Source organism: Ixodes scapularis, unplaced genomic scaffold, assembly GCF_016920785.2.
Source record: "Ixodes scapularis isolate PalLabHiFi unplaced genomic scaffold, ASM1692078v2 PGA_scaffold6__148_contigs__length_123643588, whole genome shotgun sequence".
NCBI classification, from domain to species: domain Eukaryota; kingdom Metazoa; phylum Arthropoda; class Arachnida; order Ixodida; family Ixodidae; genus Ixodes; species Ixodes scapularis.
In genome coordinates, this window is record NW_024609881.1 from 7,756,153 (window position 1) to 7,779,334 (window position 23,182).

The 23,182-nt window shown below is 46.8% G+C and overlaps 3 protein-coding genes across 5 annotated transcripts in view; 2 read left to right on the forward strand and 1 right to left on the reverse strand.

The window, feature by feature from the left end:
* Positions 1–12,286, reverse strand: part of LOC120836400 (zinc finger protein 431-like) — a 76,789-nt gene extending 64,503 nt beyond the window's left edge. For 2 of the 3 annotated variants that reach the window (XM_042294533.1, XM_042294532.1), the window contains exon 1: positions 12,233–12,286. The gene's annotated coding sequence lies outside the window, so the exon portion shown is untranslated. The remainder of the gene's footprint in view (positions 1–12,232) is intronic. The other variant, XM_040205263.3, reaches the window with a different exon arrangement.
* Positions 1,760–3,112, forward strand: LOC121838359. The gene has a single exon (XM_042294553.1). The coding sequence runs from the start codon at positions 1,760–1,762 to the stop codon at positions 3,110–3,112; it is 1,353 nt and encodes a 450-aa protein (XP_042150487.1).
* A 3,295-nt stretch (positions 12,287–15,581) lies between the features above and the next one.
* Positions 15,582–23,182, forward strand: part of LOC115308671 (zinc finger protein OZF-like) — a 31,109-nt gene continuing 23,508 nt past the window's right edge. The window contains exon 1 of the mRNA XM_029966692.4: positions 15,582–15,730. The gene's annotated coding sequence lies outside the window, so the exon portion shown is untranslated. The remainder of the gene's footprint in view (positions 15,731–23,182) is intronic.

Consider the following 23,182-nt stretch of genomic DNA (forward strand, 5'->3'; position numbering starts at 1 on the left):
CGTCCTACGGTCTCTGGCTCCGGAAAGAACCGAACAAATTTCGGTTTGTCTTTTCGGCGCCTAGTAAGATGTTGCAACACTGCCCCGGAGTGGCTGACAGAGGTGGGACAGGCAACAAATACATAGTAAATCACAGCAATAAGTATGTTGAGGGCGTAGTCGTGGTGACCTATCATATTCCGCTGACCTGCAGCCAAGTATAAGACCGTTCGGCTGGGCCAGGGGACGCGCTGGAGCAATACCAGTGGCGCGGCGCCATAACACAAATTCGCCCTAATTAGCCGTTCGCTCGTCCCATCACGCTGCCAGTTGCTATGGTGAGCACCGTGTTGAGGCTTTCTGTCTGTTGAAAATCTGATCATTGGCTCAAGTTCTAATAAAGAAACACGAAACGGGACGTCAATAACGCCACCGCTCATCTGTTCCCAGGTATTCTGAGCAAGTGAACAACAAAATAGAAAATGCTTTTAATATACGCCGCGACACCTTGGAGTGTTTGCGCGCATCTGCTGCTGACGCCAAAGTGGTAGAATTGCAATTGACGTACGTGCGTCAGTAACCCACTTATAATTTTATTAATGAAAAGAGTGATCTGCAATCGACTTGCATTTGCGTCGTAAAGCATCGCCTTTTTTCCACTTATTTTTTTATGTGACCTCAGAATGAAACTTTTTAACACTGTTCCGGGTCACTACTAATAAGATCTTTTGCCTGACTATTTGTTTTGTTTCTTGTTTAATTACAATTAAATTTGATATATCTTGAGTCTTGTGCCACAAAAGGATTGTCAATATTACTTCACTCTCTCTGCCAGAAAAGTTTATTTAATTTTAAATTTCAGGCCCGAATGTTTAGTTATTGACATTTGACGTGCCCTGTCCTCTTTATGTTGCTTTCAATTTATACATCTAACATTGCCAACTGTCACAGAATTCAATAACTATTTTTGCCCTTCAATGGTTATGGTGTTGTCCGTTCCCGTGTTTGTGAGTGGGGTGCGCGAGCGCCGAGGACAGGAGCGCGAGCTTAGCCCGCGCGCGCGAAGTTTTTGTGGAACACATTGCGGAGCAAGGTTGCGAAGGTGTGGATGGTCGGCGCTGAGCAGATCCGCGTCGGTATGGTTGTTCGAACACCGAGAAGGTATTCGACGGAGAGGGGTGTGAGTGCTTGTGAGTGAGTGTTGTGCGTCACTACGACACCCAAGCCACCATGGCTTCTCGACCCCGACTGGCGGCGCAATGAACCGGACCTCCACCTGCACCTTGGAACGCTGACTCGGCCCTCCCCCTCCAAAACTGTATGACAACCTCGATTTGACTTTTGATATATTTTTTTTCTTCTTTCGACTGTGTGTACGTCCTGTGCGCCCTTCCCTTACTTTTGAATTATTTTATATAAAATACTGTTCTTAACGTCGACATGCTTTGCTCTCAATTCCTCCCGCCTCTCAGGATGTCTATCGCCAAGGTGTGGTCCTAACACCTGGACAGCAATCCAAGTCAAATTCCAAATTTGTTTGTTTAAATGGGATCTTTAACATCCGAACCTGTGACAAACTGACGTCCGCGACAGGACGTGCTGTTTACTGTGACGATCTACCCTGAGAGGAGGAGGGTGAGCGAGTGAGTTTGAAATGCTGTAGGGAGCGCGTTGTGAGGCTGACGCCGTTGCGGGAGCACACAACCCGGCTTACCGATCGGGAACAGAGGAGGGGTTCTAGAGTCAGACTATCCAGCAAAGGGCCCGCGCGACTTCAGCCATGGAGCTACACGAGCTAGTGGCCTGCGGAAAAGAACTCGGGCTCAAGGGTTCGGCCCTGAGGGAATGGGTGGACCAAGAGAGAGAGAATACGAGAGCCGCGAGAGCGCAAGAGCAAGAGAGGAGTGTCGAAGCGGAGCACCGAACCCTAGAGCTGAGGATCAGGCTGCAGGAATTACAGAACGCGTCGCCAGTCCCTGTTACCACTAGTTCCGCCGAAAACGGGACCGGGACAACGCTATGGAAGAGTCCTCAGCGTTGGCTGCCCACCTTCGACGAGAAGAAAGACGACCTTGATGCCTACCTGATGCGCTTTGAGAGACTAGCAAGCGGGCAGATGTGGCCCCGCGAACACTGGGCCACTGCGCTTAGCATATGCTTGGCAGGGGAGGCACTTGGAGTCTTTTCTAGGCTAACACCGGAGGATTCTGTCAAATACGATAACGTAAAGAAGGCGCTCCTGCAGAGGTTTCGGTTAACTGCGGATGGCTTCCGAGACAAGTTTAGAAGTGCTAAGCCGGAAAAAGGGGAAACCGGTACACAATATGCGGCTAGGTTGTCTAGCCTGTTTGACTGTTGGGTCGACCTATCCGGGACGGCGAAGGATTTTGGCGCCTTACGGAATTTGCTGCTCACAGAGCAGTTCGTTTGGAGCGTTCCGTCAAAAATGTCACTTTTCTTAAGAGAAAGAAAGAGCAAACAGCTAGGCGAAATGGCTGACCTCGCAGACCGATATCTGGAGGCCCAAGAACAGGAGCCGGCCAGGAGAGAGGAGGCTACACCAGACTCTGCGGCAAGTGAATCTCGACCGACATCAAACAGTCAACAGTACAAGGCCAGTAAACTTCTTAGGAAATGTTTTCTTTGCGGCAGAAGTGGACACCTAGCGGCACAGTGCAAAAGCGGTCAGAAACCGAGCAGCCAAGCTGGGACCTGCCGAAATTGTGGAAAGTTTGGTCACACGTCCAGTCAATGTTGGAACCGGAATGGAGGATCTCAAGTTTCCTGTGTTCAGGCAAGCAGGGAGGAGCCGGACGCAGTATCCGGTCGTGTGAAAGGTGGCTGTGTCGAGCTAAGGGACGGTACCAAGGTGCCAGTGGTAAACACAGTGTCCGGGACTTCTCGCCTGATGGGGGACATGCCTGTAGTTGCCGGAAAACTACATAGACAAGCTGTCACTGTGTTGCGTGACACAGGCTGCGACACGGTCGTAGTGCGCCGAAGCCTCGTACCAGACGACAAACTGACTGGAGAGCCGAGTATCGTGTACTTGGTGGACGGGACTGCGAGGGTCTTGCCTGAGGCCAGGGTGCATGTTGAGACTCCTTTCTACAGTGGGAACGTCGTGGCTTAGTGTATGGAGAACCCTTTATATGACCTGATTTTGGGTAACCTCCCTAACGTGCGCGCTCCCAGCGAACCGGAAGCTGGCTGGAATAGAGCGGAGAAAACTGAAGTGGGTTTGCCTCACGATGAGAAGCAAGATGTAGAGATTCGTGCCACCGCAGCCATGGAAACAAGGTCCCAGAGACAGGCGGCAAAGAACGCCACCCCGCTGAGAGTACCCTTAATTGAAGGTGCACCTGCAAAGCCCGAGGAACTTGAGACACTACAAAAAGAAGACAGCAGTCTAAAGGGGCTCTTCGACCGTGTCGGAAAAGTAGCCAATTGCAAAAACTCGGAGGACACAGAAGAGTGTCATGCACTGGGGACTGTTACACCGAGTTTGTCGGACATCAGAGCGGGAATTCTACCAGTTGGTGCTCCCTAGGAACTTACGGGACGGAGTGCTTCGTATGGCTCATGACGGCATTTTGGCTGGACACCAAGGGGCAGAGAAAACCACACTCCGTATAGTCAGCGAGTTTTACTGGCCCGGACTCCAGGCGGACGTCAACCGATTTGTCAGATCCTGTGCCAAGCGCCAAGACAACGAGCAGTTATTTCTTGCATCTGCATCGCCACATCAGTGGAGGGAGGAGAGTGCGATGGAATCGGCTTGTCTTCAGGTGGAGTGCAATCGCCTGGAAGAGATGATAGCACTTCTGGAAGCTGAGGAGGACCTACAAAAAAGTGCTGATAAGGCATTTGAGGATTTCACAGCACAAAGTGAAAGCCCCCAAGGGAGGGAAGCTTTGGAGCCGACAAGTGTCAACGGTTTCAATCCATTGGTAAAGATTGGTGGCCAGATGAGAGGCGCGGATGCGTCCTTTGGAGATTCAGAACTCTATCCCAGGCCGACTACGGAAGCTGAAGCTTCAGGCCTGACGAACCCAGGGGACACTGAGGTGCACCCCGTCGTCGTAGGTAGAGATTCTAAGAAAAGCACAACGAGTGCTAAGAGAGGGAAGCATGAATCTATGGGTGAAAAAATTAAGCGCGAGCTTCGTTTGAAATGCAAGTCAAACGCACAAAGAATGTTGCTCAGGCAGCGCAAAGGAAAGGTCATCAGGCGACGAGACCGCCATGCAGTGGAAAGTTCATCCAAAAGACAGAGCACATGCTATGCTAACATGAAAATCTGGATTATCTGGAATGCGAGAGATCATGCGAAGTTTACCTCTAATTCCGAGATCTGGTTGAGAGTCACAGTAAGCTGGGAAGACAGAAGGCCAAGGCTTGGAGGTTAGATGAGTAATCAGTGAATTGCATATCTCATCGAAAGATTAAGACTGGGTTCTCTCGTAACCGGTCGTGCTAATTACTCATAAAATATTTTTTTTTTGTTTTTGCTTTTGTAAGTTCGTGAATTTTTGTTATGGTACTACAAAACTGAGTGTTATCGTTGCTTGTCAAACTTTCAGATTGCTGATGTGTTACGCAAAGACATTGGAAAAGCGAATCGAAGTTTCTCGATAGCTGGGTCACAAAGTGATTTTTGATACATTCGAATCTGTGTGTGCACCTAAGTGAAGTGTCTTCTGTGTGGTCTAAAATAAGTGTGTACTGAGAAAGCTGTAGAGTGAGTTAGTTCTTTAGCAGAGTTCAAACTGTTTCTTTTTATGTGGACTATGAATATATTTTGAATGGTTGGGGTGAATTACTGTTACTGATTGCATTGTTTCAGGACGTGCTTGAGGAATAGCAGTGGTAAAACGTGAAAAGATAGTGCGCATTGAATTTTGTGATTTTTTTTTTTTAAATATTCCTGCGTGAATATTTTTTGAAATAAGGGGTAGTGTCACAGAATTCAATAACTATTTTTGCCCTTCAATGGTTATGGTGTTGTCCGTTCCCGTGTTTGTGAGTGGGGTGCGCGAGCGCCGAGGACAGGAGCGCGAGCTTAGCCCGCGCGCGAGGTTTTTGTGGAACACACCGCGGAGCAAGGTTGCGACGGTGTGGATGGTCGGTGCTGAGCAGATCTGCGTCGGTATGGTTGTTCGAACACCGAGAAGGTATTCACGGAGAGGGGTGTGTGTGCTTGTGAGTGAGTGTTGTGCGTCACTACGACACCCAAGCCACCATGGCTTCTCAACCCCGACTGTCGGCGCAACGAACCGAACCTCCACCTGCACCTTGGAAAGCTGACTCGGCCCTCCCCCTCCAAAACTGTATGACAACCTCGATTTGACTTTTGATATATTTTTTTTCTTCTTTCGACTGTGTGTACGTCCTGTGCGCCCTTCCCTTACTTTTGAATTATTTTATAAAATACTGTTCTTAACGTCGACATGCTTTGCTCTCAATTCCTCCCGCCTCTCAGGATGTCTATCGCCAAGGTGCGGTCCTAACACCTGGACAGCGGTCCAAGTCAAATTCCAAATTTGTTTGTTTAAATGGGATCTTTAACATCCGAACCTGTGACACCAACACACTCTTATTGGTCGACTGAGGAATGTCCTAGTGTCTAGTGTTTTAGAGTTCATTGGAAAGTAATTATGACTGTTGCAGGTTAACTACATCCTTTTAATAATATATAAAAAAAAATCTAGAGTACAGCCGACAGTGCCAATCTCTTTTCGACTATGCGCTCATGTCAGTGTGAAATACGGGCAACGATTATCTGCCTTGTTTGCCCTCACGTCTTTCGCTGCTTACTCGCCTTCCTCTGGTAAGCATCAGGGAACGAAATTGGTAGAAATTACTGTGAGAGCGCAGGCGAGCTGGTGTGTATATCGACAATTTGGATGAATAGCCTGAGACTAAGCCAAAAAAAAACTAAAAATATCAATCGTGGAAGAGAGGATCTAGTTTTCTCGATCCAGCCTCCAGTAAAACATAAAAATGGAAAATTGGTAGGTGAGCAAAGTGAGCTGGGTTCTCAAATTTAAAGTTGTTTAAGAAATAGTAACTGCATAATCAGGTTTATTTTGGCGATAGTCACTGGGAACCATCGTAGCTATTACATTAGGAACATCTAACATTGCCAACACGCTCCAATTGGTCGACCCAGGGATGTTCTAGTGTCCACTTTCGAGACTGCCTTGGAATGTAATTACACCTGTCGTGGGCTAACCACAACATTTTATTATATAGAACAACTAGAATACAGAAGCAAATTTCTTTTCAATTATGCGTTCAAGTCAGTACGCAATTGGCGGCATGAGGGGACTACATCATCATCATCCTTTGTGACATCACGGGTAGGAAATACTGGGACAAACCGCACAGATCAATTGGATCCCTCGGCAGATCAGGTTGCTTCGTGCGCTGTTTGGGTAACGCGCGGCGAAGCCTGTTTCATGGGTCGTGTTTATTGGATGCAGTGATACTTGTAGTAGGACATTTTACCAAAGCTTGAAACCGTGGCACACCTACACGTGCTAACAAACACTTTCCGGGCTGGGGTGTCAAAGTGCTCGGCTGGTGATGTGCTGTTTTCTAAACCAGTACAAAAAGCTGGACGATGAAAATAGAATACCCTGAACTTTACCCCACTGCAATGTATACCGCTGCGAATAAATCTTTTTTTATTTATTTATTAATTTTTTATTGTGATTCGGAGACAATAAAATTGAGAAAAGAATGCCTCATCAATATGAAAACAGGAAAGTGAAATTCGAGGACCTCTCGTGTGTGTAGTAAACACTTCAGTGGAAGCGGCTCCATGTATCCTGTTGGTTCCAATCAGGGTTGTAAAAGTTACTTAAAAAATGTACCTAAGATACAGTTACAGTTACTTATACGAAAAGGTACTTAGGTACGCACCTAGGTACTTGCTTAAAGATGTATCTAGGCAAAGGTACAGTTACTTTAAAGATACTGTCTTTATTTATTTTCCCCAAATTTGTCAAAATTTATTGGAAGTAAAGCTTTTACACTAAGGATACACTCAAAAACGAGTTCGATAAAAGTGCTTTATTGGTGTCAATGCGATGTCCACATCGGTGTTGAGTCCTCACGTGCCTTGTCCTCACGCTCCAATTGGTTCACCGAGGCCACAGCTTCCACTGTTTACCATGTCACACCAAAACTGCCGAGACTCGCCTATTGAAGTTCTTGCCCTCAGACGACGGGCCGAGAAGACGTCGGCCGCATGAAGAAATACATCAGTCGAGTGCATATGCACCTAACCTTCGTGACGACGAGCGAAAGGCTTCAAGCTTCCTCGTTTTACTTCTTCTTTCGTTAGTCAGAAGAACAATTACTGTTTTGTTTTCTTTCAGAACTTTTTCAGTTTTGATAAGTGCAAAATTTGAGTATGATTTATTGAGTGGAAACTGTATTATATACGCGATGTTACATTGCTTTACGATTGTAATTATAATTTATTTGCAATTTTATTTTATATTGTATTTATGGCAGAACAGTGTCACTACCAGGAGATGATACGGACAACAGAAGCGGCACGCATCGTTCAAGTTATCTCCTTCCTTGTATAGCTGTCTGAGGAACTTCAAACATGCAATGAAGTCGATTTCCATTTGAGATGAAGGAAGCAGGTTGCTATTTTCCCTAAACGGAGTTCCGAAACGATTAAATAAATTGGTGTCACTAGAACGGCATCGCTGATCCACCGTTCGCTCAAATGAACACCTACTTTCACTAAAAAGTGTCGTTCGATGAAACATCATAGGCGGGGCTTCGTTCGCTAAAACGTCGTTCAATCAAGGCAATGCCTCCGATGTCGTACCCAACTCAACGTTAATCACGGCACATGGTAGTGTGTTAATACTTCAAGATTTAAAGTTTCTATCATTTTGACGAAGTGAACAGAAAAGTACCTGTAAAAAGTAACTTCACTTAGTTACAAGTTACTGGAAAATGTACCTAAGATACAAATACAGATACCGAGAAATTAAAGTACCTAGGTTTGTTACTCAGGTACAACAAAAGTACCTAGATACCAATTTCCAGTTACTTGTACCTAGGTACTTTACAACCCTGGTTCCAATGTGCTCTGTGAATGCTAGTCTCTTATTAGTTCTAAGCTGATTCCTTTTTTTAGCTTTGTAAGCCACAAACAAACATTTCCTCAGAACAACTGGCAGGAACAAGTGGCTCCTGGCTTCCGGAGTCGTTTCAACAAAAACCCCTACATATTCACCCGGTCGAAACGAAATGTGCGAGACCCCATCACAATCGAGTAAGTCGGTGACACTTCAGCGTCCCAAAAAATGAGGTGTACACCTGCTATGCATTACTACCGTTCATGTGTTTAAATTTGCTGACTCAAATGCGGATTATGCGTGATGCGCTTCTCAGTGAGTGATTCTATATTTGTAAACAAGTCTTAGTCAAAATTGAATAGAAAAAATGAATCGATCGCCTGAATTCGCCGGGACCATGTCCGACTATTCAAGAATTCATGCAAATGTTTGCTTTTCTTTCGAGCAGGAATTATGATGTGACAAACTTCTTTGCCACGCATTCGATGCAGGAGGAGCCAAGCATCAGTTGTCGACGAGCATTCGGTCGTTAGCAACTGTCGAGTTACACTTGGATAGAAGCGTCGGTATTGGCAAGCTCAGTGAGGCTAAAACAAGTTTGTGTTACTTTTCAACACAAGTGTGTGCACTTAAACAGCTAAGACAGCACATCATTTACTCTGGTTAATGCGAAAACTTTTTGTACACCAGCCTCCACAGATCCGAAAAAAAAAAAAAAAAGAAATCAGAGGCGCTGTGAATTAGTGATGGACCGAATCTGCCGAAGTTCAGATTCGGCAAAGTTCTCCAAAGATTCGGCGAAAATTCGGCAAATGTCTGCGCACGTGCGAGAACGGGACAGGTCTGGGGATTGCAAATGGACGCCGCACAGTCGTGCGGTTACTATTGTGCAATGCATGGTGGTGCAGCGTAGTACAACCAGTGTTTACTGCGAGGTGTGGAGAGAGTACGCAACAAGAGTAGAAGATCGACCAGTAATTTGCGCAGTCCACTGCGCAATTTGCTGGTCGATGAGCACTTGGAGCAAACGACGCTCTTGCGTCGTTTGCTCCATGTGCTGCTGACAGGTATGGGTGCGCCTCGCCAGGGGGAGGGGTGGCGCTGCGTATCTGCGGCAAAACTTCAGCCGGAAAGAGACTGGCCAATCTGTGAATGATTGAGCACGCGAACATGCTATTTTGCTGCGGTCTACCACTAGGGGACACCTTCCTCTACACTGTGTCACATGCACGTGTCGGCCAAAGTTTGACACCATCACGATTTTGGGCAAAGGAGCTGATAAAACTGCGAGAGAATTGCTGTAAGCTTATGAGATAGGAAAGGTGGGCGATAATTGTGTCAAACATCGCTGAATTTACACTAGAGATAACTTTTTTGAGGATGTGTTGACGCTATGACGGTGTGGTTCGGACAGCACTGTGTCTACAGTGCTGTCCGACGGCACACCACTTGCGCCTACAAGTGCCGTCTGAAAGAAAGTCGGACGGCACGTGTATCACTGGGGAGCTTGCTATCCCACCCGCCCTTCTTGCATTCACGCCGCTTCGTGGTGACAATATGCGGCTGCTAATGACAAAACTGTTAACCCACTTGGCCCCGTCGTACACGCCGCTTCGCAGCATCCAGCCGACAACCCAAGCCCCCGCTGTCCCCCATGCACCTTCGGAAATGGAGTCCCATACAATTTTGTTCAGCGAAGTTTCGTCGACAACATTAGTTTTTTTTCAGAGTTAATTGTAAAAAAGAAACGTCTTAAATATCGCCAAGAGCCCCGACAAAACAAAAAATGTTTGAGAATAAAAAATAAAAAAAAGTAAGCCCACACTGTGGATCGAACCCAGGTCCACTGCATACAAGGAAGTTATGAATACTAGGAGGGGGTAGGTTGCAATAGTTGTGAAGTCTAGTCATAAAAATATTAAACGATTGTTTTGCCAATGTGACCGCGAGACCTCAGACAATTGATGCGCGTGCGAAATGGATGGTTGATTCTAGGATTCCTTGCAGGGGTTGCGCGTGCTCCGACCAGTAGGAGTTATCAAGTCGAAAGCTAGACGTGCAGCAGGCAAGCGGTCGAAGCGGATCAAGAGTAGACGACACACCGCTGCTGGTGCACGGGACGATCAAGGCAATCGCCGCAATCGCAACAAAGAAAACGAAAGCCTGGCGTCGCCGGGACGCTAATTTCCTCCGGCTACGGGATGGGCGCTTGCAGCATGGTCGACTGCCACAATCGGATTGACTTTTCTTCAGCGGGGTAAACCCATGGCGTATTACACCCACATAGCTTTATGATAATAAAAATCAATCAACAATTCTTTTAGATTTCTAACGGTCGCCGGACTGCGGAAATGGTGGATTTCGGCCACTGGTTGCCGCGGTGGCTGGACCCTTTCAAAGAGGAGCATGGTGTGCTCCGCGCACTTCCAATTGTCAATAAAACATCTCCCAATCTCGAGCCAAGTTGGGCTCGTTCAATTTGTCACGACCGCAATAAAACGTCCCAGTGGACGACCTGCAGAAAGGTCGCAATGAAAAGGAAAGGTGAAACGTGTTGTAGCGTAAGACATGAGAGTGATGAGAGCGCGGATGCAGAAATCATTGCCGTAAAAATGCCTAATGTCTCATTCGTCTGGGGCGCACCGCACCGCGCTGCACCGACGGACGCGTCACGTTCGCCTGGTCGTGTCGGTGCGGCTGCACTACGTTCGCCTGGGACTTCATGCAGAGCGCGGCACCGGTGCGTTGCTGCACCAGCTGCACCGTCGGAAAGAGACCATGCAGGTCCTCGCACTGCGACCTTGAGTTAACGCTCTCCGCTTCCTTCGGCACATCCTCTCTCTCTCTCCCCTCGTCTCGCAAAACATGGCGGCCCGCAGCTCGCGAGAATGTGATGTCGGCGCTGCTATCCTCTTTCCCTTAAGCCCTCTGCTCTGGCTACGATTCCAGCAGTGACGACGGGCGTTGGTTTTTCCCTTTTTGGGAAGTGTGTGCGTGCGGGGCTGCGTTGCGTCGGCCCTTGAGCAACCAGTCCACCACGCCGGGCACATGAAGCTTTCGTCGTTTGTCAGATTCAAGACATCAGATACTTGAACCATCCACTTGAAAGACGATTTGTTACTTTCATTCCTCGCTAGACGGCGCGAGCGGCCGCCCCACTCTTGCGGATATTTTTTACCGTCCACCCATTCATGTTTTGCCCTTGCAGTGACCGCACCGAGCTCGTCGCACGGCTGGATGCTTCACGCTCACCTGCATCATGTGCATCATGTACATGTACATGTGCATCATGTGCACCACATGTGCACATGTGCATCATGTGGTGCACCTGCACAGTGGCGTGGCCTTGGGTGCGACATTTTCTCGGTGCCATGCGCGCCCCAGACGAATGTGACATAAGTATTGGTCCAACCTGTTGGGTCGACATAGTTACAGAATCATATGTGTATATAATGTCTTCTTGCTTTGGCTAGTGCATTAATTAGTGGCCAGGAGATAAAAAGCACGCAGATGCTTCACGGTCACGTGCTGTGGTCACGTCAGCCCGATCAGTGAGGAGGGTAAGGAGGAAAACGAGAAAGAGGCGAGGCGACAAGGAAGCATGGATTGTGGAGGATACGCGGCCGACCTCATGCCCCCTCCTACCCTTCGAATCTCCTTGGCTGCGTATGGGGCAGACATCCTACTACTAAGTTGCTAAGCTATGCTGCTTCTTTTTTTATTTATTGTTAAGCTACGCTACAGCTTCGAAAAACTCGTTTTGACAATTCGCTTTATACGAGACTTTCGGACGGCACTTGAAGGCGTGACTCGTGAGTACCGTCGGACGGCACTTGAATGCTCTGCAAGAGTGCCGTCCGATGGAACTCGACACGCTACGTTTCATTAAACGTTCAGTTGAAGTTCGGCATTCGCCCTGTCCGTTCCTCCCCTCGTCTCCGTATTTTTCGCGCGCTGCTACCAGTTTGTAATCATGAACCAACTCGCCTGCATCGCTACATTTGATCCGCTACTCGTTTACCTGCGAGTTTCCGTGCGCAAAAGCGCGAAAAGCCATGGTTGAAGAAGTCCCGTAAGCAGGGACTTGCAAAGTTTATTTCAACGCTATCGCCTCGCTCCTAACGATTCAGTCTTGGGAACAGTACCTGTTTGTTGAGCAGAGAAGTCTTTCACGCGCTGCAGCTGTTGTAGGGGTTGTACCGGGTGAAACAAGGAAACGGTAGGCTCTTTGAATCGACCGGAAAATTCGGTTTCTTAACCTATCGCGCTACGACTTTGTGCAGCGTTGCCCACACATGGTGCATTTTTTTCGTAAAATTTGCAAAGAGCAGACTTACCTGAGGAAAAAGTAAAGAAAGAAAAAGGCTTAGCTCCTATGGAAACGCAGCGACGCCACCGGTCTGCAATCAACAAGGCGCCGTTTTGCACGGTAGACAAGAGATGGCGCAAGCGGTCGCGACGCCAACTGCCGCCAACGAACGAGCAGACGACGCCGAGAGCCGGCGTAATTAGCAGACAAGGAACTGCACTTCCTTGCTGTTACCGCGCCTGTCTTTTTTGTTTCTGCGACTGTCGCCGCCTGCGGAACGCGCGCCGCTTTTGAGTCGAAAAGATCGTCTGCTAAAGAGCCTTTGAGGAATACCTCGGCCGGCTCTCGGCGCCCGTATGCTCGTTCGTTGGCGGCGTTCGTTGCGCCATCTCTTGTCTACCGTGCAAAACGGCGCCGTGTTGATTGCAGACGGGTGGCGTCGCTGCGTTTCCATAGGACCTAAGCCTTTTTCTTTCTTTGTTTTTTCCTCAGGTAAGTTCGCTCTTTGCAAATTTGACAAAAAAAATGCACCATCTGTGGGCAACGCTGCACAAAGTCGTAACGCGATAGGTTAAGAAACCGAATTTTCCGGTCGATTTAAAGACCCTACCGTCTCCTTGTTTCACCCGGTAGTTTGTTTGCCACCATAGTTGTTGCTCATAATAAGAGTGCTAAATGAGTAATGGATCAATGAACACAGCTGAAGCTGAAGCCTGTGAATCGGGCCGCGCCTCGCGTCCTCTGGTTAGTAAGGATGAATGGACAAATGTGCGAAAAAGACCCCCTCCCCTAACCAAAGAAGGCCAATGCTTGCGACTTTCTTCCTTTGCTTTACCTTCTGCAATGCTTTGATTGACGCTCTGGCGACTAGCGACAGTCGCGAGAGCGACTCATACGACAAGCGACCATCGACGTTCAACTTCACACTGCGGGAGCTTCTCGGCGGTCGCCGTCGATTCAGTGCACCCCGCCAGAGCTCGAGATCGCGTTCCGCTGCTTCTCCATTTTCGTTGAGTTACAGCTGCATATCCGTCGAAGTTGCCATAGGAAAAAAACCGGTTATGTTGACGTGGGCCCTTCGGAACCGAACAGAGAAGCACAATCGCTACATCGGCGTGCACTCGCTCGAGCACGAGCAGCTTTTGGGAGCTCTAACTCCGTCAAAACGTAGCCCCAGCCGTTCGAACAAGATGCAAAATACCGGAATAAAAAGCTAGAGGTAAAAAAAAATGTTCGTGATAGGAGAGAACGCCGTCCGTGAGAAGCAGCAGACAAAATGCACAGATGCCAGCTCAATCGGCTAAGGGTTATAAAGTTTATCCAGTGCTTTACCAAGGGTCTCTACCAAGGGTTTTTGGTTAGTTTCGGTTTCAGTCTGGTGGTTTACGGCACAGTACACCCCCACCGTTTTCTCACGTGCTCCGCTCGGTTCAGGAACGTTGTTAGTGAATTTTTTTTTTTTTTTTTTTTTAAACTCAGGTTACGTTCGCTGAGTTGTTTATTTGTATAATGCTCTTTTTTTTTTATTGTGTGTAAAGATGTTTTGTTGCTTCAGCAGCTGGCTCGTGCATTTTTGTTGTTGTGGCGTGAGCCTTTAACTGATTTACAGGTGTAACATTGTGTAAGCTAGAGCCACTAAATGAGCGGCGCTTAGAGTACCGGCACTCCGTTCCCCGACATTGTTGTGGGCGCCGCCATTTTGGGGCTTGTGCAGAGCAGACGCAACTGCCGATCGTCATGATTCAAAAGTGAGACTTCCTTAGCATTAGATTTGATGTTAGAAAGCTCATACAATATTGCTTTGCTTTATCGCGAACTGTATAAACATTTTTGGCGGACTTAAAATCGTTTAATGCGATTTCAGATAAAGCTTCAGATAACTGGCAACCTTGATTTTAAGCCACAATATGGCCAAGTGTCGTTACTCTGAAGCGTAGCTTATTTAGTGGCACTAGTGTGCGCGACACCGGACACCTTTAATTATTATCAAGGTAATAATTAACGCGAGCAATATCTGCGGAAAGAAGAGGGCACGTACGAAGAATCTAATTTGCATGGGCATTCAGACACGGGAGAGCAGGCGCGTCAAGGGTGGCCCCGTGACGACAGCATTTGGCAGCCCTAAAAAGGGCCTTTGTCAGGGTATTAAAAGAAATAAACCGTACATTTGACGCTGTGAGTTTTGTTCCATAGACTGTTGTCAGGTCAGTTCTAGGCAGGGCAATACGGCTCTAATTCGCTTGGAACCAGGGGTTCGACGTGGCCTCCTAGGCGCCAAATGTAGAGGTCCTGGTGCACGTACTCTCCGAATGCGCAAGCTCGCATCTCGTTCGTGGTGAGAGCGAACACTGCCTCGATGCGCTGCTCCCTCGAGTGTGGGGATGCGGCCCACACATGGGACTTCACAATTAAACCCCCGAACGAAACAGTCGCGTATCGTCTGGCGATCGGAGCGCGCCCACGGCATGTTCGGCGATCCCCGGCCCATCCAGCGTCCTGGAAAGGCGTTGTCCAGCCAGTGCCTCGCAGTCGTCAACCAGTTGGGTAGCGCACCATCCTGCATAAAAATGCATACCTTCCGCTGCATGTGTTCCAACTCGGGAATGAACTCATATCCTGCATCATCTTCGGGTAGATGCTTCCATGTTACGTTGTCATTGAAGAAAAAGGGGCCAACTACGCCCTCTCGCCAGATTCCGCACCAGACTGTTACCTTCTGGACTGCAAAGCTTTGTCGAGCGTCCAGTGCGGATGTGTGTTCCCCTGCCCGTCCAGGTGAAATGTCGCCTCATCACTAAACAACAGAAACTGCAGATGTGATGGAGCTTGTCCAATCTTCAGGAACTCGTCTGTACGGTGTATGAAAGACCCCGTCTTTAACAGGACATTTGGAAGTGTCTGGATCGGACACGTATGTGAAAAAATGAAGTCTCCGCGAAGCATCTCTTGAGCTGAAAGAAAACCAAAATAGAAGTTAGTTTCGGTTTCATTCCTGAATTAAAACCCTTCTGTGGCGTAAGTATTACGTTAAACGCCGTTTTGAAAGAAATCAAATTAAGACTTAAAAAAAAAACTGCCTGATAATATACTAAATTGAAACTATTCAAAATAAAGTTTACAAATTAGTTAACAAAATAAAATACCAAAGTTGGGAAATATTTGTAAATGTATTCACTGCCGAATCATTGTTGCAATTTCGGGCGCTTTTTCTGTCGCTTTCTCTGGACAGCTTCGTTTGTTGGGATCTTTCTTCTGTGGTAAATTTAAAACACTTCAAGGAGCAAAAGAAGGCGCCGACACGAAGGGACTGGGTTTGACTCTGTGCAAGCCAGTGGTAAGTGTGCCGATCTCGATAAAGAGAAGATCGGGGAAGTACCGGCGTGGGTCAAAGGGATCGACGGCCCTTCGAAGATAAAGCGCATGTGCGAGCGACCAGACAAGCGACGGCGACCCGCTTCGCTGTCGCTTGATCAGTCGCACGAGGAGGCAAACCGTATGAAAGCGGACGCAGTAGAGTCCAAACGGAACGATAGCTGGCCCAGTAGAGTTCCGTCCAGCTCCAGACGGTTCTGCCCTAGGGCCCAGCAGAGAATATTGTTCCTTTTCGTCCAAGCTGGAGAACAATAACGAGCCCTCGATCAATGATATTAATGCTACAAACTTTTTTTTTTTTTTTTTATCTTGTGCAGGTTATGCAAATATGTCTGATGGTTAACTGGACATTTTTTGCAACAGTCCGAAGTGTACTGATTGCTGAAACAATTTTAAATATGAAACATCTGGCATCAAGTAGGATTTGATGCAGAAGGCCCCTCGATTCTTCCTAATTAAAAAAAGAAAGACGGACAAAAAATAGATGAGGAGACAAGTGGAAACATGACAACTAAACGAGGATCACGCTTTCACTCTCAAGCCCTAAAAAAAAAAGAAAAAGTATATTGTATTGTTCCTTTTTTTTTTTATTCTCAGATGTACCTTAATAGAGTACTCTGCTTGGTGCTGAAATAAGCATTTTGGACAGTACTAACAAACTCGTAAAACATTATTTATTGCTTTGCAGTAGTTGTTACCCCACATAATGAATTCCAGAACTGCATTTTTGCTAGCTGTGTACAAAATGTCTTGGTACAATGGCACAAACAATTTTTGTATGATAGCATCAAAGTCCCATACGTTGAGTGTTCCTTAGTTCCACACTCCAATGAATGTAGTCTTACCAAATACGAGTGTCCTGAGCGTATTTCTAGGTCCAATTGAAATTCCATTTGTTAGTACTAACATGGTAGCACTAATTCCCAGCGTTATGAAGGCCCGTTCACACTCTTGCTACTGCTTGCGACCTCTTAAACCTGGGTTCCTTAAAACTTCTTAAACCAGAGAACACACTGGCGCCATCTATTGGGAAGCAGTGTAAACTCGGCGGTCCGGCATACTTTTCTTTATTTCTCGCGCAATATCCTTTCTTTTTTGGCTCGAAAAGCTTTTGTCAATGTTATAAACGAGCCTTTCTATGGGTATTACGCACATTTGACCTCAAAAATCCCGCAAAACCTTCGCTTTTGTGAAATGCAGTTCTAGGGTCACCGCATAGATGGCGCCACAATGTCAGTGCGTTCCCTCATTCTAGAAACATTTAAGAAGTTGTAAGAGATCTTGTCTCTCTCAGTCGTACTCGGTCGCAAGAGTGTGAATGGGCCTTGATGGTTTTGTGTAAAGCAAGGTTGGATCCTGCTCCTTCCATGACAAAGATGAGTGCCAACAGTCTTCCGGTGACAAGCGGCCATGTGTGTCGAGTGTGCCTATAACAAGATGACCTAGATCGAGAAGGCTGCTGTGCCCAGTTGCAACAAGCTTTCCGGTGATGAGTTGGACTGTGACGAGTGGCCTGGTTTCAGTAGAAAACAAAACAAGCTACTCTGGCTCCCCTAAGAGGAGCCAATCTACAATGTCTAGTCCGGGCCATGTGTAAGGCCACGACAGCTATCTGCAACGACCAGGTTCTGTGCAGTTTCCATTTCAACTCCGTAACTGTTTAGCACTCATCTATCAATTCATCAACATTCGAGAACTGCAACATCTGCCTTGTCCCCTGCTCGCGTAACACCCGGTGCAGTGATATGGATGCAGCATCCTCCAAAATTGATGTCACTCCGTTGCAGGTTATACCAGCTGTTTCTGCAAGCACTTTTAAAAGTTCTTACCACTAGGGAGTTCGAGAAATAAACTCTTTTCGGAAACAAACTGCCGACCACGGGGGACGTCAAAGATTGCGGAAAAGAGCCACAAATTAGTGAAAATGAACAAATGGTCCTGACTAGAAACTTGCTGAGCGTCATTACAAGCTCAAAGATTAGTCAGTTATAGAAAGAATAAGCATGTGCAAAGTCTGAGGATGCGCTAAAGTTCCCCCTCATGAAGCTGGAGGAAGGCTGGCAATGTGAAAATGCCAATGATAACAAAATCATCAGTGTTTTTGCATCGTTAGCCTTGCGCCTGCTGAACGAGTAGAAACTTACTAATTTTCACGTTTCATACATGCTTTAAAGGGATACTTCAACGAAATTTGAAATGTACCCGTCGTGTTGAAAAATAGGTTGAATATGATCCACAATATCCGTAAATGACAATCGCACGTTTGTATTTTGAGCCTGGTGGCTGTAGTTTTCGTTATTAATGGCGAATCTGGCAAGCGCTCAGAGAGCAGCCAGCGGAGAGTATGTGACATTTCCCGCAATCGTGACGTAGTTCGTCTCGAGGCGACCAAAGCTGTGGCGAGGCTGTTGTCGAGAGGATGTCGTAGTCGTTCCAGCCACCGAAGCGGCTGCTTTTGTACAATTTTTGAGTGACGGGTTAATCTTCTATAATCTTGTAGAGGGACAATAGCGACTTCTGGGACATACAAAAGGGATTCTCGGGAATAGGGGAGTTCCTCTTTCCCCTCTTTTCTCGTGATGGCTGGAGGCGAGACAGTTACCGTCACCACCTGTCAAGGTTCCTAGATGAACATTACAAACGAGGCATTAGCGACATCCACCAGGGGCTCTTTGCTAATCGTCTAATTCGTTTTAAAATTTTTTTTCGTGTCTTTTTTAATTGGATAATGGTGTGTCCGATGTGATACTGCTCCTTTGAGCGCATAGTGACCAAAAAGTAAGCGCCAAAATTTCGTTGTGGTGAAATTTTGACGCTTATTTCTTGGTCTATTCGTGTACAGGGAGCATTATCACATCAGACATGCCAATCTCTTGTTGAAAAAGACACAAAAAAGAAATTTAAAAACAAAAATAAACGATTAGCAAAGAGCACCTGGGGGATGTCGCTGACGCCTCGTTTGTAATGCCCGTCTAGAAGCCTTGACAATATCTGTCTTGGCTCCGCCCACGACCCGAGAAGATCTGCAGGAGGAATTTCCCTCTTGCCGAGACTCCTCTTTTGTGTGTCCCAGAAGTCGCCATTGTCCCTCTACAAGATTATACACCTTTCCAAAAAACGCTCCTAGGCCGCCGCCATGTTGCTGATGCTGATGCGGCCGGTGCGACTCTCGCGCCCTCTATCAGCTAGAAATTTTCTGCCACTCTCTGGGACCGTGAAGACCCGCTCAGCGCGGTTCTCTACCTACGTTTTTGCGGTTTTGCATTCGACGTTTTTTCGCCCCTCTTGAAAGTTTCCACTTAATTTTTTTTATGCGTGCTGCGTACCCTTTTCGTGTGATCTTCCATTGTGAGAAATAAGTCTGGTAAGTGCATGTCATTCAAACTTTCCTGCTAGACATTCACGGGAAACGAAGGAGGTGAAGGACGTCGAACGACCCTCGACGCGATTTTGCGAACACTCTCCCCTCCCAGAGATAATCCGCGTAGAATCCTCAGTCATCTCCAAAAATAGTTGTCCGGGTTGGGGTGAGAAACGGGTCAGTCGTGTTGGTTTCTTTGCCTGGGTGCGGTTGTGAAAAAAGGAAGCTCTCCCCAAAACGTGCCCCAAAACGAAGTCATCTCGGATTCCGTCCAATCGTCAAGATGTGACTGTCGTCGAGCTGTGACTGTGTTATTTGAGATCTTTCTCAACTAAATTCTTCTTGGATAACGCTGCATCGTGTGGTACGTACGATATATTTTTTGAATGTTAACACTTTGTATATCCGTGTCCTGTCCATCGGTAAACACATTATTTCTGAGCGTGAAAAATGCATGCCTTTCGGCCCCCTTCTGTTGAATTTATTTTTTACAGCAAAGCGCTTTGTCGTTTCACATGCGGCGAATCCCGCGGCGCCGACAAAGCTTATCGTTAGAAAAAAAAAAAAAAATTATTCGTTCTGTCGCGCGCGTACCCAACAAAAATAGTTTACCGTTTTTTTTGTTTTTTTTTTGCTTTTTTTTGTTTTTTCGATGCTTTCTCAATGTCCTCGGCAAAATACATGTTCCATAAAACACGAAATATAGCGGGAAAAGACGAGAATTTAGCCGCCAGCAGCGTTTGAAACTGCGCCTACGCAGGCTGCGCCTATTGAAATCACAGTCCACTCAGTTAGGGTTAGAAGGGATGCCGGTGAGAGTCTATCCTCAAACTCAGTGACTGGGCTCGAAAACGGTTTGTTGCCCCTGGGGTCGAGTGTTTTTTGGAAAGGTGTATAGAGCAGTAACCCATCACTCAAAATTCGTACAAAGGCAGGCTTGGGGTTACTCGCAAAGGCCCGATCGCTGGTGTGCTTCGGCTGCTTTCAGCGCGTGCTACGAGCCATCAGGGCCTATCCAAGGTCGTGGGAATGTCACATGACCTTGGAGAGGGGGCAGAACGACGCGCGGAAAGCGTATCACGGGCTACGTCCACAGAGCGGGATTGGCCGGGACAGCTCGCAGGCGTCCGGACTTAAGGTCCCGAGACAAACTACGTCACGATTGCTGCGGATGTGGCGTGCTCTACCCTGGCTGCTCTCCGAGCGTTTGCCACAGTGGGCCATTTATAGACCTTTTCACCCTCCGTCGGATGGGCGCTGCCATCTTGGAGTCACGTGATGCGGCCGCCATTAGGTTGCTTCAACTTGTTGCTCCGCTTTCCCCTCCGCGCTACTCCGCGTCTTGGCGGATGCGTTGAATTCGTGTTTTTCGTCGCGTTTCACCGCGTTTCTTACTTCTCTCTGGAAAGTGTTGTCCGATTACTTGTACATATACCATGTGTTTGCATTACATAATTATGTTCAGAATTTCTTCAGTTGATTTTGTAACACGTTTTGACTATTTTTACCGTCGTTGTACCGGCTACGTGTGATGAGGCCATTTGAGCAGAAGAATCAGCGTTAACACTCACGCACATTGAGCACATCTATGACTAAAACAGCAGGAGGATTCAAAGGTGAATAACTTATAAAAACTCAGGTTCACTTACTAATAGGGGTGGAATATTCGCAATAGGAAGCACAATATAAATATATATGCGATCGCGCATTTAGGGTCTCATGGAAGGTGACAAAATACTCACTGTAAATAACCACGAGTGTTTCCTGAAAGCATCGTGTTTTGTATTTATAACAAATCGAAAAGGGGAACTCGTGGACAAGATAGTCAAGAAACGTTTAATTTGATTTTTTTTAAACTGATGCTAGAAATAATAGTACATCAACATCAGGCAATTTGTTTGTTTACAACACCACACCTACATCTGTTTGACGTTCTTAATCGTTTTCGCTCTATAAACTTTCTCGTGATCGGTTTATTTATGAATTTATTTACAAGAGATTAATGTCATACTTTAATTGAGGGGCCTGTCAATTATCTCATACCTTGAGAACGTCATAAGCGTATCTCCATATAACAAATAGTCTATTTCATAGGGCCAATATTGTGATATCTTGGTAATGAGTACTTTAGTTAAAATGTTCTAGTTGGCCTAGGTTGTCTATTGAAATATTTCTCGAGAACCCATTTTATTTAAATAAAACAGGCCGAGGAAACCACACTTTTCTTTATAGTATCTACGTCATTATAGGGGACTTCTTCAGACTGCGAAGTTCACAAAAAGTTGGTCTTTGAAACCCAAACAGTAAACTTGTCACTTTATCTGTTTTTGGTGATTCAGCACATTGTTAATCACTTTGTGGACCTGCTCCTTCACTTAGTGCTCATGCATTATAGTCTGTTATAATATAAGATAAGCAGTCGAATCTCTGACTCGAGCTCGAGCCCTTCCATAACACTCGGTGCACGTGCAGCCAAAGCCCGGCGGCAGGCAAGAAGCGCGTGCTGGAGAAAAGCTTCTCCTGACCTTTATTTCTAGCCCCTATGTTCCGCGGGTACGGCCGTGGGCGATGAGAATCCCCTCTTTGTATCAGACCAGTTGTTTCACCGTCGAACCTGACTGAAATTGACGATTGGATGTAATCAGACGCATCTGGTGTCCGTGAAGGTGCTCGAAATTTAGGCTCGAAACAACCTCGTGGTTGTCCAAGTGACTCAGCACCATTGTGTCATTCGTTGTGTGCCACGGCAAAGAAATTTGTATCACAAAATTAAGCGAAAACGGCTTGAAACAGCAACACAATGGCGTGCGCGAAAGAACCAAAACCAACCAAATTGAAGCAACCTCATGGCAACGAGTGCACCAGCGCCCTCTACTCGACGGTCAGCCAACTACTGAAATCAAAAGGTCTATAACGAAAAATACAGCCATCAGGCTCAAAATCGAAACGTGCGATTGTCATTTATGGATATTGTGGATCATATTCAACCTATTTCTGAACACGATGGGAATATTTCAAATTTCCTTTAAGTATTCCTTTAACTCTTCCCGAGGTTGACTGATATAAGAGCTCTGGATGAGTCTTAACAAGCTTCCTAATGAAACCATGTTTATTTTTATTAATTAACAAATTAGCACACTTCAGGTATTTGGTTTGCTAATTACCAAAAAATACCGAAGAAGTGCCCACTTCGTTCCGGTGCCAACTATTAACATTTCCCAAACTTTGGAATTCAGCTTTTTAACAATTCAATCTAAAGGAATTTATTAAACTTCGCAGTGTGCGAATACTTGTATGGGAATTAAGCAACACTCGAAACATTTTTTTGGAAAGAGGCTTCCTCTATGGGTGGATCCGAGGGTCTTGAGGTTCAGTCCAATTTATCTACAAAAATAAAGCGCTCTCTGCAGAACAAATTTAGCAAATATGTAGGGAAAGCTAATAGAATAGAATAGTTTAGTTTATTTCAGACATACATGCGTCATACATGTGTCTAGGGGGCTGCGGCAAAAGAAGGCAGAAAAAAACCTCTGACGTGGCTGCCAGCCCCCCCCCCTCTCGGCAGTCAACAGAAACAGGATACAATTGTGGCGACGCACAGTCACCAACATTTTGGCTGCCTTGAATTGCCGGTGGAAGTGCTCAATCATCCCATTGGCGCAAGGATGGTAACTGGTGGTCCTCAAGCGCTCGAACCCGGTGGTGAGCCCGAGGAGCCTGAAGAGTTGCGATTCGAACTCTTGTCCTTGGTCGGCTGTGACTCGCTCTGTCCCCGAAGCGCCGATGGTAGTACCATCGACTACTGTCACGAGGCGAGGTTGTAGTGCGCCAAAATGTTGGTGATTGTGCGGATTTTTACAAGCCCTGAGGGCTCTCCACTCCGCGGGGGGGGGTGATGTGATGTGGCAACGCACAATCACCAACATTTTGCCGCACTACAACCTCGTCGTCGTCTGCTTCGGGGAAGCACAGCCGCGCGCGACACAGGCACGCGGGGCGCAGGAACGTCCGTCAACCGCCGCCGCCGAAGCAATAAAACCGCCGTTCCTTTTT